The 14,018-nt window shown below is 34.8% G+C and overlaps 1 protein-coding gene across 12 annotated transcripts in view; it reads left to right on the top strand.

Annotated features, from left to right (window-relative positions):
* The window catches only part of KIAA1109 (KIAA1109 ortholog), a 214,937-nt gene that overhangs the window by 168,109 nt on the left and 32,810 nt on the right, over positions 1 to 14,018 (top strand). For 9 of the 12 annotated variants that reach the window (XM_042983961.1, XM_042983959.1, XM_042983962.1 and 6 more), the window contains 7 exons: positions 3,005 to 3,064; positions 4,890 to 5,116; positions 6,257 to 6,387; positions 7,700 to 7,823; positions 10,141 to 10,250; positions 10,915 to 11,005; positions 11,597 to 11,659. In XM_042983961.1, coding sequence (XP_042839895.1) covers positions 3,005 to 3,064; positions 4,890 to 5,116; positions 6,257 to 6,387; positions 7,700 to 7,823; positions 10,141 to 10,250; positions 10,915 to 11,005; positions 11,597 to 11,659 — 806 coding nt within the window. Of the gene's footprint in view, positions 1 to 3,004; positions 3,065 to 4,889; positions 5,117 to 5,862; positions 6,064 to 6,256; positions 6,388 to 7,699; positions 7,824 to 10,140; positions 10,251 to 10,914; positions 11,006 to 11,596; positions 11,660 to 14,018 lie in introns of all 12 variants that reach the window. The other 3 variants (XM_042983968.1, XM_042983967.1, XM_042983970.1) reach the window with 2 other exon arrangements.

The raw sequence follows: 14,018 nt of genomic DNA, 5'->3' as shown, positions 1-14,018 counted from the left end.
ATTTGAGGAATTAAAGGTTGTGAACTAAAATTCCTCAGCCAGTCTCTAAGCCAAAATTAATACTTACTCTACAAAAGGTAGCATGCGGTTGTTTATGCAGTTCTTTTGCCCTCTCCACTGGAAGAAAATCTTTCCAGTTCTGGGTATTCTTTAAAGAACAAGAATATTCTTCATTATTTTTATATCAAAAATTGAAGTTTTGACATTCCATGTTGATTAAAACTTAGATAAAACTATAGGTGAAATTCTCAGTATTGTATGCTTCTCATTTAGGTAATTCATATAAAATACTGGGATTTCTCTGAAATACTTCAGGTTACTAAGAAGCCTTGATATCAAAGTACTTATGCCCAATATTCAAAAGACCAAAAATAGCCTGGATCAGAAATCTTTACAAATAATATTTTACACAGTTGTTATATTTATTTTTAAAAATCACTGTAACTCCGGACGCCTGGGTGGCTCAGTCAGCTGAGTATCTGACTCTTGATTTAGGCTCTGATCATGATCTAACGGTTTATGAGATCAAGCCCCATGTTGGGCTCTGAGCTGAGAGCCTGGACCCTGCTTGGGATTCTCTCCCTGTTCCTCTTTCTCTCAAAATAAAAATATTAAAAACTTTTAAAAATCACTATAATTCTTGTCTATTTTTTTCTTAAAATAAATTTAGATCTACTGATTTGTATTAAGATGTCATCTTTGCCATTATTATTTTTTTTATTAAAAAAAAATTTTTTTTAATGTTTATTTTTGAGAGAGAGAGAGAGACCAAACATGAGCTGGGGAGGGGCAGAGAGAGAGAGGGAGACACAGAATCTGAAGCAGACTCCAGGCTCTGAGCTGTCAGTACAGAGCCTGATGCAGGGCTCAAACCCACAAGCCGTGAGATCATGACCTGAGCTGAAGTCGGACGCTTAATCAACTGAGCCACCCAGGCGCCCCTGCCATTATTATAATCATTAAAACGGATAGAATATTTTGGAAGCAAAGGAAGAATACCTTTCTTAAACAGTTTATTATAAAAGGAAAATGCATGAGAAATGTGCCTCTGAATCAAAATCAAAAATATATTAAAAATGCATAAATAATAACTCAGCACCTCAGAGTATATATACCAAGTAGAATACAAACATGCTGATAATTGTGATAATAATCATGGTTTATTTTAGGTTTTGTAGGATATTAAATGACTTGTTTATAACATGTTTTTGGTTTGGTGTCTTGGGAAGGAAGCAGACGAGTGGTTGCTTCATTGATTTAAGAATTCTAAATTATAAAAGGGGCAGATTAGTTTTTGTTAGTAATAATAAATAGAATATAAACGACGTTTAATATTTTTGACAAAAAAGGGTTGAGTTAGGGTAGAGAAACAAGGAAAGGTAGAGTTATGCCTTAGGATTTTTTTTTTTACAGATCATTTTAAAATCAGGCCCTAGAAAAAAGATGGCACAGTGGAATTGCCTCTCTAGGGTGATAATGTTTTCTAGGAATTACAGTAAAAATTAGAAAGGACAATCTATAGGAAGAGTTCAAAGGACCCTGTAAGTAGATAGAAAAGATAAGACTCTGTTCAGTAACATGTATTTATAGAACTTATAAAAACCATTAGAAGTTGAAAATGTAGCATGGAAAAAAAAAAAAAGTTTGAAAGACTTCAAGCTCTTTGATTAGAGTGATTTAGTTGATTCCCTTCTCCTCACTTTCAGCATTTGGATCTACTCCTAAAAATCTTAATATTCCTTTTTAACTCATCATGGCTCGTAATATATGATTTTATATAATTTTTAAAACCGAATTTAAAAAAAATTCTCTGGGGGCGCCTGGGTGGCGCAGTCGGTTAAGCGTCCGACTTCAGCCAGGTCACGATCTCGCGGTCCGTGAGTTCGAGCCCCGCGTCAGGCTCTGGGCTGATGGCTCGGAGCCTGGAGCCTGTTTCCGATTCTGTGTCTCCCTCTCTCTCTCTGCCCCTCCCCTGTTCATGCTCTGTCTCTCTCTGTCCCAAAAATAAAAATAAAAAACGTTGAAAAAAAAAATTTAAAAAAAAAAAAAAAATTCTCTGATACTTCTTAGGATTAAAAATCCTAAAAGTTTTCTATCCTTTTTTTTATTTACTAGCTTTCATTTGGCCTAAATTATGTTACTCAAATTTCAGAGGGTTTTCTTTTCATTCCGGCATTCTTAGATTTGAAGAGTTAACTAAGTTTCTTTTGCTCTGTTTTATAACCATGACTATAAAGGTGAATTGGGCAATATTTTACCCTAGGACAAGATCTAGTTCTCTCATATTCTATAATTTGTATGTGAGGTACAGGTAACATACGTCTCAAACTATAGATTTTAGTTATTGGCATCATGTTAAAAAAAAAAAAACCCACATAATAGAAATTTTCACTTAATAAACTCTTTCTCCCAAATATGTTGTAGTATTTCTGCAACTCAGATTTGAGTAGCTATCAAAGTACCATTCCAATGATGGCACAAATTGTCAAAGCCTCTAGAAACTAGAATTTCAGGGTCAGTCAGGTATTGCCACATGCAGATTATAAAGATAAAGTTGCAGTTAAGTTCTCATAAGCATAAAATAAAAAATGTTAAATTATGAAATATTATGAGTCATCTAAGGTAGTCGTTTCATTCTGCAGATTAGAAACTGAAGCCTAAAGGGGCCCCTGGGTAGCTCAGTTGGTTAAGCGTCCTGACTTCGACTCAGGTCATGATCTTAATGTTTGTGAGTTCGAGCCTTGCATCGGGCTCCGTGCTGACAGCTCAGAGCCTGGAACCTGCTTCGAAATGTGTCTCCCTCTGGTACTGTCTCTCAAAAAATGAAAAATGTTAAAAAAATTTTTTTTAAATAACAAAACGAAGAAACTGAAGGCTAAAGAGGCTAGTGATTCTATTCTATTTATATTTAGCTATTAATCTTTGGGCAAAACACTGCAGTATAATATTTAATCACAAGCATAATTTTATTGAAAACTATTTTGGGGGGTGGTTTTTTGTGCAGGTGTAGTTCCAGATGGCACCTATGAAGTATGTTCTAGGACTACAGGACAAGCAGCTGCTGGTAGGTTCACAATTGGTATAACTTTTTCTTTTTTCTTCTTACATATATGAGATAGAATTCTGCGTTTTTATACATATCTATACATATCTATATATGTATATTTATAGCCTTTATGTTAACAGTAAGAATTTTTTATTTAAACTAATTCTGATGTTCCCTGATTTTTTAAAATTATTTTTGTAATATTAGCATATTTTTATTTATTTAACAATTTATTAGACACTTGCTGTGTATAAAATATATGGCAAAAAGTTTTGGGAAAGACAAAGATGGATAGGATATACTTTCTACTCTGTATAAATTCTGATATAGTTAAGGCTCTGCAGCATAATTAAGCTATAATAAGTGATAAGTTCAATAAAATATAAAATTCCAATTGCCACTGAAATTTGTTGAAGAGAGAGAAAAATTTCAAATTTGTAAGGATACTGGAATCAGAAAAAGCTTCTTTTAATATTTTAACAAACGTGAACAGGGACTTGACAGATAAAATTATTTCTTAAGCAATAACTGGAAGGCCTGGATTAGAAAATTCAGGCAGACAGAATATTAGTCATGCTGTGAAAACAGTGTCTAGTTAGAATTGTCCAAACTGGGTGGAACAGAATTATGTGAAAAATAATATTGGAAAAAAATTAAGGAGTCTGGACTTAATTTGGTGGACAAAGGGAGAGCCATTGAATTTTTTTTTCCTCCCTTGAGCAAGAAAGCAGAACCTTTAAAGGATTAGAGAGAAAAAGTATCTTAGGAAATAAGTTAGGAGATAACTCTAAAGTTATAACCTGTCTTGACTAAGATGATTTCATGGCGTAAATTTTTATTTATTTTACTTATAACTAAGTTACGGTAAGCTAAAGGGAGATATTTATTTAAGGGCTCTTAAAATGTCAGTGGGAGTAGAAGCTGATTAAAGTTAGCAGATTTCCTTTCTCTCCTTACTATTCCCCTTATCTTCCCCCAAGCCTAGCGTTGATACTCATCCTAAGTAAATTGTCTCAGAAAGTAGTAAGGCCACTAGTCCCATTGACAGAGAACTGAAAAAGTTAAGAAATTTCCAGGAGTAATGTTAGAAGGAAAGGGTGATGACTGAGGTAAACATACTTATTTGGAGAAAGGTCACATAAAAGTCTTTTTCAGAACTCAGGTTTATAAGTGACAGCAACCCACTCAAACTAGCTTAACCAAAAGGGATTTATTAAAAGTATATATACGGATCACAATTAAACTTAGGAATGGCTATCTCAGTGAAGGTAAGGAACCAGCTCAATTCAAGGAGCCCTCAGGAACTACAGGAACCAAGATTTCAATTCCCACTAGGACTCTTCTTTGCTCCTCCCTGGCTGCTTCATTTTCTTCATAGTGCTGACCTCCTCCTTACACATGGCAGGAAACACGGCTGCCAACAGCTCATGAGCCTCATCTCTCCAACCTCAATCACTAGAAAGGGACCACTGGTTTTGAAGTCTAGGGAAGGGATTTTAGTTTTCCAGCTTTGACTCTTACTTGGCCTAATTATCTAATTCTGGCTAATGAGTGAGGATTGTGGCAATTCCCACTACAACCATAGAAAGGTAGATCAGCTTGGGGGTGGGGAGAAGAGGGAATCTATAGTTCACAGGAGAAAGAAGGGTGCTGCACAGAGGAAACAAGAGATGCACACTTTGCAAAGGGAAGTCAATCCCACAGTCTGATGTTTCTGAGAGACCTAGCTGTGAGAGATGTTAGTTGTTACACAAGGCTATCATCCATTTTATTCCTTAAATATAGGATTATTTAAACGTTTATACTCAAGACTTAACAAAATGCCACTTCTTCATTTAAACAGAAAGTAGTAGTGCTGGAACATGGACGCTCAATGTATTATGGAAAATGTGTGGGATTGATGTCCACATGGATCCTAACATTGGCAAAAGGCTTAATGCTCTGGGCAATACCCTTACGACACTGACAGGAGAGGAGGACATAGATGATATTGCTGATCTCAATTCAGTGAACATAGCTGATCTGTCCGATGAGGATGAAGTTGATACTATGTCTCCCACTATCCATACTGTAAGTAAACTTACTGTTAGACTTTTCTAGACTGGCCTTTACCCTGAAATAGGGATTTGATTAACTCAATGTTATTTATTATATTGTAGTTGCTAAGTGTAAAGGAAGAGAATGGTGGTTCCATGTGTCTGCATTTTGTAATGCTGGTTTTTGCTTTTATAATACTGTCTTTTAATTGATAGTTTTCATAATGACTGTCAACAAACTTGTGCCTTAACTTAAAGGTAATGTACTAACATTAAAAGCAAAGTGCAAGCAAACCTGTAGAGACAGAAAGTAGATTAGTGGCTGCTGAGGGCTGAGAGAGTCGGGGAGGTTTAGATGGGGAGAGAGACTGCTGTTACTTTTGAGGTTTCATTTGGGAGATGGTGAAAATGTTCTAAACAGATTATGATGATGGTTGTACAACTTTGTGAATATACTAAAAACCACTGAATTGTACATTTTAAGTGGGTAAATTTTATGGCACGTGGATTATATCTCAAGAAAGAAAGATGCTAAAAAATGGATCTCAAAGCAAAGTGCATGCACACAAAATGAAGTATACACTTAAAAAGATGTATTTCCGTCTATACATTTTATAGTATAAATTATTTGGTAGTTAAAAATCAAGTTACTCACTACTTTCATTCTGGTACTGACTTAAAACTTTTTAAAACAAAATATCCTTTAACTCTTGTTTCCTGAAATAGTCTTGTTCTTGGGAAGAAATTTTTTAAAAATTAATGTTACTGTTTATCATTTAGAGTTCAGATGGAAGTTCAGTAAGTGGAGATGGCCACAAGCTCACCTTTGGGCAGCGACTTGTAAATCACCTGCTAGGCCTGACGCCCCCAAATCAGCGCTATTCTGTTCCTGCAGAGTATCTGTGTGACCCAGAGATGTGGGGCTCCCCTCAGTCTAGCCAGTCCCATTTGAAAGCATGCAGAGCTCACTCATGGGGAAACGTAGGTAGCCACTAAATAGATTCCTTGTGAAAATGAAGGGATTTGAATCACTGGAGAATTCTAATCATCGTACTTGATATAGATGGCTTTGATTCTTGCATGCTTCCTTTGATTTAAGGTGTCATTTTTGTGATAGTATAGATTAGCTATGTGACCTGAGGGTGGTATTGACAGACATGTTTTGATTTTTCAGGAAGCTGTAGATTATCGAAGACCAGGAGCATCATGCAGCCAGCCAGGAGAACTTAGAGGAAGAAAAATCATGAAGCGTATAGTGGATATCAGAGAACTGAATGAACAGGCCAAAGTAATAGATGATCTTAAGTATGTGTATGATTTTTAATGTAACAGAGTATTTTTAATAGTAGAATCATAGAATTTTCAGTGTGGAAAAGACTGGACTTGGGGCAGTACAACCCCTTTAATTTATAAATGAGACCACCAAGGTCCAGAAGAGTTTGGTAACTTGCATGAAACCATACATTCATTAGTGATGAAGTTAAGCGTGAAGTCCTAGTCTGGCGCTCATCACAACTCCCCATTTCTGGGCAGTTTATGACTGACTTTATATTCCATATATGTATCTCTACATGTGTATACACACTTATACATATTTTCACATGTGCATATTAACATATGCACTAGTCTTTTGCTAACGTTGGTATTTCTGGAATATAAATTTTTAAGGGAGGAAACAAATTTAGCATTTATTAAGTACCTATTGTGAATCTGACATGTTATTTCAATGTAATCCTCACAGGATTTCTGTGTGGCTAGATGGCATTATCCAAACTTTATAGGTGAGAAAACTGGCTCAGAGAGTTTAAAGAATTGAAATTTGAACTTGGGTGTGTCTGAATTCAAAGTTCATGCTTTTTTTTTTTTTTTTTTTTTTTTTTTTTCCTGCCTGTACTAGCGGTTCTCTAGAACTAGGGTGGATATAGGGTGAATAGAGAGAGAGGAGTGGGTGGTGGTAATTTTTTTTCTTTATTAGTTGCCTGATACATAGTACTGAGTAAATAACTTGCTCTAGAAGACTAAATATCCTGCCTATCAAACTGACATTTTTGTTTTCCCAGGAGGTGATATTCACGCTTTATCTTTTCTAATCTTCGTACACCTATGCCTGTGTTTTTTGCATTTGAGGACTTTAGACAAATATATGCATTTAGACAAATAAATGCATCAGACAAAATGCATATATTTGTCTCATATTGTTTAGGTATTACCTAAAAACTATTCATTGAATTAATTATGATATAACGATTCACATTTTCCTGTTGACTTACATTACAGTTTGAGTTTTGCTCTTAGGGGTTAAAAATGACTTGAAGGAAACTATACTTCCCTAAAATCTTACTTGAGGCTTAAATATATGTAGAATTTTACATACATTCTTCTGTAGAGTGGGTCCATAACTTTCATGAGATTATCAAAGATTCTCTTAATGCAGAAGTGGGAAAGAGCCATTTCCTAAAATGTTAGAGTTTTTTTTATTAACTTTATGGAGGGTTTTGGTCTGTCCATATATAATCTTCGATATTCTGAGAAGTGAAAGAATTAAAAAGGAGCAAGTAAAAATCAATCTTACTTTGTTACTACTTTACACTAATTGCAGTATTTGTTTTGCATCCAGAAAATTAGGTGCAAGTGAGGGAACCATAAACCAGGAAATTCAACGTTATCAACAATTAGAATCTGTTGCTGTGAATGATATTCGAAGAGACGTTCGTAAAAAATTACGGAGGTCTAGTATGCGAGTGAGTAAACATTTAAGAAGAATTTTATTATTAAAGTAGACCATTCTTTTATTTTTTAGTTTATGAAACTTTGTAAGGATACTTATGTTCTCTTTCTTCCTCCATTGCTAGTGATAATACCATTTGATTTGTATGTCTCATATCTACTATGTACTAGACGCTATTTAAAGCACTTTATATTTAACAACCCACTAAATCTGTACAACAGCTGTATGAGGTAGCCTGTATTATTTTCCTCATTTTAAAAATGAGGAAACAGACAGAGGTCAGGTAATTTGACCAAGGTTATACGGCCATTAATCTCAGTGGAGCCAAGATTTAAACCTAAATAGTGGGACTCTACATTCTGTGTCCTTAGCCACCACGTTTTGTCCACCTTTCATGAAATCATACTTTCTTTTTAGTCTTCAACTCAAAATGTTAGTCTTTTGAGATGTCCATTTTATTCCTCTCCCATTTTCTGCAGCTGACTTTACCTCTAAGCCACTATGTACTCGCAGCACTTCATTCTTTTCCCTTCGTTCGTTTAGTTGTCCGTACTAGAATCTGAGTCTCTTAAAGAACAAGTTATTTACCTTTGACCCCACTTCCCACCACATTTTTTTGGGATTTAGTCCAGTTGCTGAACAAGTAAAATAAATATGTAGATAGATATACTATAAACATACAGTAGAAAATAATTCTAAAATGTATTCAAATAGAGGTAGGTTGCTTTGGGTTAAGGTGGTCTTGTTAGTGGAAAAAGTACTTTAAAAAAAAATAGATTCTTAACCTTTCTTTTTTTAATAATCAGCAGAACCCTCTTTTTTTTTTTTTTTTTTTTTTTTTTTTTTTACCAGCATAAGGTTTTTGGGTCACACCCCAGTACATAAAAAACATTAAGTCAGAGTTGCTAGGGCCAGAGGAAGTGGAGAAAGGTTGTAGAGATCCAGGGTTCATTGACTTGAACTTTATTTCCTTGATCATCCCAAACTCCCAGATACCCTAGTTTGAATACTGTTATAAATTATTTATTTAAACTGAAAATAAAATCCAATCTGAGTTATTCATCACTGGCTTCTGATAATAACAAATGGATAGTTATGACTTCTAATGCATAAATCTGTGTTTAAAATTTTTCCTACCATATACCTAACAATCATATAATAGAATTAAAATACTGTTTTCATACTGTTTATGAGGTAGTTTATACTTGGTAATTGACTGTTGATAAAACTAGGTAGAGAGGATTAGGGAAATTACCAAAATTGTATCAGCATTCTTAACATTTACCTCATTTGTCATTTCCCCCTCAATTCCCCTTCAGTCCTCTTCCATTCCACATTTCCATTGTATTTGAGTCTTTTCAATATCTAGTTCCCAACTAGATACAGATTTGGAGAAGAGGGATTTGGAAACCAATAGAGTGTTGAAGTCACCCTTCCCTTTCCTTTTTCCTTTCCTTTCCTTTCCTTTCCTTTCCTTCCCTTCCCTTCCCTTCCCTTCCCTTCCCTTCCCCTTTCCCTTTCCCTTTCCCTTTCCCTTCCCCTTCCCCTTCCCCTTCCCCTTCCCCTTCTTCCTCCCTTCTCTCCTATCCTATCCTATCCTATCCTATCCTATCCCATCATGGAGTTCTGTCACAGGAGTGCCTTTGGGTAGTACTTGAGATGATTGATGGCCCTCAAACCCAGCCTTTCCCTCTCTCCCTCCTGCTTTCCCTTAATCTCTCTTTCTCTTCCACCCCCAACCTAGCTTTCTCCCAGAATCTGTCTTTTTAATTCTCATTTTCTTTTGCTGTTCTTTACTTTTTAATCGTTTCTTTCTTCTCACCTTATTTCTGTACCCCTCACCCCTGCTCCCAATCTTTCTCTTTTCTCTTGCAGGCCAGCTGGTGACTCATATTTTCACTGTACACTCCTCCTAAATGACATTAGGTCCTGCTCTACTTTGATCCACCTATACTGTTAAGTGACATTTAAAGTCAAATTTAAAGTAACACATTATCAGGGCACCTCAGTGGCTCAAGTTGGTTGAGCATCTGACTCCAGGTCATGATCTCACTGTTGGGAGATCAAACCCCACATCCAGCCTCACATGGGCTGTGCTGGGTCCGGACCCTGCTTAAGATTCTCCCTCTCCCTAGGGCCCTCCCCTGCTCATGTGCATGTGTACTCTCTCTACCTCTCTCTCACTCTCTAATAAAAAGTAAAAATAAAGTGACATGTTATTGACCTGGGGGAAAAACAGACTAATTTGTTGAATAGAATAATATTTTATCTGTAGTCAGATATTACAACACCATCAGTTGTTTAAAGTCACTCTTCTCCCATTTCATTAGGCTGCTTCCCTAAAGGATAAATGGGGTTTGGGTTACAAACCAAGTTACAGCCGTTCAAAAAGCATTTCTGCTTCTGGAAGACCACCTCTTAAACGAATGGAAAGGGCAAGGTAATATATATTTCAACCATTGAAACAAATAACAAAATTGCTGACTCCTTTACAAATGTCCACTACTTATTTATTGTGTTCTAATTGGGGAAATTACATAATTAAGGGAGCAGAAATAAACCTCATTAGTCAAATACTGGTAATAATGGATACTGTCAAACTAAAAAGTTTGAAGAATTCCTCTATCATATTTATACCACAATCATTGTGTGCTTTTCAGTAAAGAAGTACATTGCTATTTAGACAAGTTTATATGTAAACTTATAGACTACTCAAAGAAATGAGTATTTGCATATTATTAGCTGCTGCTATAAGTTTGTCACTTTTAGATAAGGTGTGATTACATACACATTTAGCATAGGAAGAAATGGAAATTTTACATATTAAAGAAAAATACTGTCTTACTAATAAATGAGCACTTGAAGTAAGAAGTATAAATTTTTACATGCTTTAGTTTCAGAAAATCTCATGTTAATCAAAACCTTCAGTGCTTTTTTAATAGTATGCTACAGGTTAAGAAATGGAATACCAAAAATTTAACCCTTGGATAAGGTAAATATTTAGAAATCTTTAGAATGTTAATGTCATTTGTGAGACTTCTGTAAAGTCCAGGGGCTTTTTTAAAACAATACTAATGTTTTGTAACTTTATATTTTCCTTACAGTTCTCGAATAGGAGAAACTGAGGAGCTCCCTGAAATCCGTGTAGATGCAGCATCTCCTGGACCCAGAGTAACTTTCAATATCCAAGATACAGTAAGAGAGATACTATTGGTTCAAGATACACAGTGCAAAATAATTTTTATTAATTACAAAATTATAGTAGTTACACAATTTCAAAATATGAATTCCTACCTACAATGAAAGTGTGGATTGTGATGATTGAAGTATCTAAAAATTACCAAACAGCAGGACACTGCCTCTGTGCCATCATTTGAGAGCCATGCTGCAAGTGTTGTATGTCTGACATCATTAGTTGTATGTCCTAGTGCAAGACTAGTGTTTTGCACCAAGAATAAAGACTCTACTGCTTGTTCTTAGGTAGAAAGATTTTGTTGAGTAATTTTCCTTTCAAGTATGAATCCGCATTAGGTCTTTTACACAAGTGTAAATGCAGAATGTTTATACTTTATGTATTTATGTATTTTATTATGTATTTTGGTTCAGAATGTATAGTGATAATGGTAGAAACCAGAAGTCAGAAAAGGTCAGCTTAAAAGTTACATTTAATTTTATGTATGTTAAACTTTATGTTAACTTTATGTTTGTTTTTGAAGATTTGTTTACCATTAAACCATTGTTTATTTTTCACGAGTTTTTATATATTTTCTTATTATTTTAATTAAGTTGAAAAAAACAATATGGGGAAGTACACCACAATCCAGCTCTCCTGGGGAAGGGTATTTTCAGGTACTTATTAAGAACAACATAAATTTTGCTTTAAAACTAATTAACCACCCTCAAATCTGCTTTCACATTGTCTTTCTCTCATTTTGTACTAAACTCAGGCCTCAAAAATATTTTACATAAAGCTTTAAGATTGTTTGAATTCTTTTTCACCATGTATGTCTTACAAGCTCTTGCACAAATACATTTTATTTCTATACTTTGTACAGTATTATTGAATCTCCAAAATTAAAGACTAAATCAGCTTACCAAATTGACCAAATCATAAATCAAAAACTGCTATTTATTAGTTATTTGCTAATCCCTAAGTGCATCTCTTTTCCCTGCATTCAACTACAAAATGAATCTTTTCTTTAAAAAAATTTTGTTAACTAATTGAAACTAGAATTAAACTTCTCTCAGAAAAACAAATTAATCCTTGAATGTTATTTCTTTGGAGTCACTGGTATAAAAAAGCATACATGTATAAAAGCAATCCATTTAAAAAATACTCTCATGTTAGGGGCGCCTGGGTGGCTCAGTTGGTTAAGCATCCAACTCTTGATTTCGGCTCAGGTCATGATCTCATGGCTTGTGAGATCAAGCCCTGTGTCAGGCTCTGCACTGACAGCATGGAGCCTGCTTGGGATTCTCTTCCTCTCTCTCTCTCTCTCTCTCTCTCTCTCTCTCTCACTCTCTCACTCTCTCACTCTCTCCCTCTCTCTCTCCCTCTCTCTCTCCCTCTCTCTCTCCCTCTCTCCTTCTCTCCCTCTCTCCCTCTCTCCTTCTTTTCCTCTCTCCTTCTTTTCCTCTCTCCTTCTTTTCCTCTCTCCTTCTCCCCCTCTTTCCTTCTCTCCCTCTCTCCCTCTCCTTCTCCCTCTCTCCCCTCCCCTCCACACACTCTCTCTCAAAATAAACATTTAAAAATACAAATAAAAATTAGTCTCATGTACAAAACTGTGGAAAATGTGCTACACAATCATTTATAAGTTGAATTAACATTTTTATGAACCATATATTTTCCCTAAATATAAGTCATGAAAGTAAACTGAATTTTAAAAATATATCTGTAGGGGTGCCTGGGTGGCTCACTCAGTTGAGTGTCCAACTTCAGCTCAGGTCATGATCTGACAGTTCATAAGTTCAAGCCCCGCATCAGGTTCTCTGCTGTCAGCACAGAGCCCAATTCAGATCCTCTGTTCCCCCTTCTCTCTGCCCCTTCTCTGCTTCTGCTCTCTGTCTCAAAATAAATAAATATTAAAAAAAGTAATTTATAAAAATACAGCTGTATACTAGGTATATAAATCCTTGTCTAAGAATTTTCTGTCAAGTTACCTTAATTTGACATGTATTTTGTTTCCCTTTCCCCACCCTTTTAAGTTATAGTCTCAGTATATATCCTATAGTTACACTGAATTTAGTCAAACTGAATTTTGTTTTAGAACTATTAGATTATAGTGAGCTTGATAAACATTTTTTTTCTACAAATGAACTTGGAAGTAAGTTATTTACAGAATTGAACTGAGTGATTCTACTAATTGATTTTTCCCCATCTAACTTTCTTTTTTTAGTTGAAATATAATTGACATGTAACATTAGTATCAGACATACAACTAATGATTTGATATATGTTTATATTGTGAAATGATTAAGTGGTTCTTAAGGGCATTAGTATTTGAATTGGTTCAAATCCTATTTTTAAATAGTAATGTATGCTATTTGTAAAAAGTAGTATATAAAAATCATAAATTACAAAATAGATTAAGGCATGGCTAAATATAAAATAAATATAAGACAAAGGGATATTTACACAAACTCATACTACACTTTTAAAAATTGAATATGTTCTGATAAATAAAACCTTACATATTTACTAAATAACATGTATATTATAAAAAGTGAGGAAAAGCTGGACTCTGCATATTTGAAATTTTGATTATAATAGTCTATTTTTATGTATCTAATTTTGTTGTATCTAATAGTAGAATCAATAGATTTCATTCCTTTGCACGTTACACTTTACAAAGGCTTTTCACATTTTCAAGAGATATTTAAGCAACTCTCAAAACAGGGAATACAAATTAGATCATAGGAAGTTTTTTTGTTGTTTTTTTGTTTTTATTTTTTTTGACCTTAAAGACAGTGGCCTCCTGGTGAATCCTCAGTGACACAGTGTTTATAATAAACTATTCATCTTAAAAAATAATATTCTTGAGTTTGATATCTTAATTACATAACTATTTGCACATCTGTCTTTAATCAATTAGGAACTTGTTTCTTCAGCTCAGGTCATGATCTCACAGTTTGTGGGTTCGAGCCCCACATCTGGCTCTGTGCTGACAGCTTGGAGCCTGGAGCCTGCTTTGGATTCTGTGTCTCCCCC

The sequence above is a fragment of the Panthera tigris genome, chromosome B1 (genome assembly GCF_018350195.1).
Source record: "Panthera tigris isolate Pti1 chromosome B1, P.tigris_Pti1_mat1.1, whole genome shotgun sequence".
Taxonomy (NCBI): Eukaryota; Metazoa; Chordata; class Mammalia; order Carnivora; family Felidae; genus Panthera; species Panthera tigris.
This window is presented reverse-complemented; position numbering and strand designations above follow the sequence as displayed.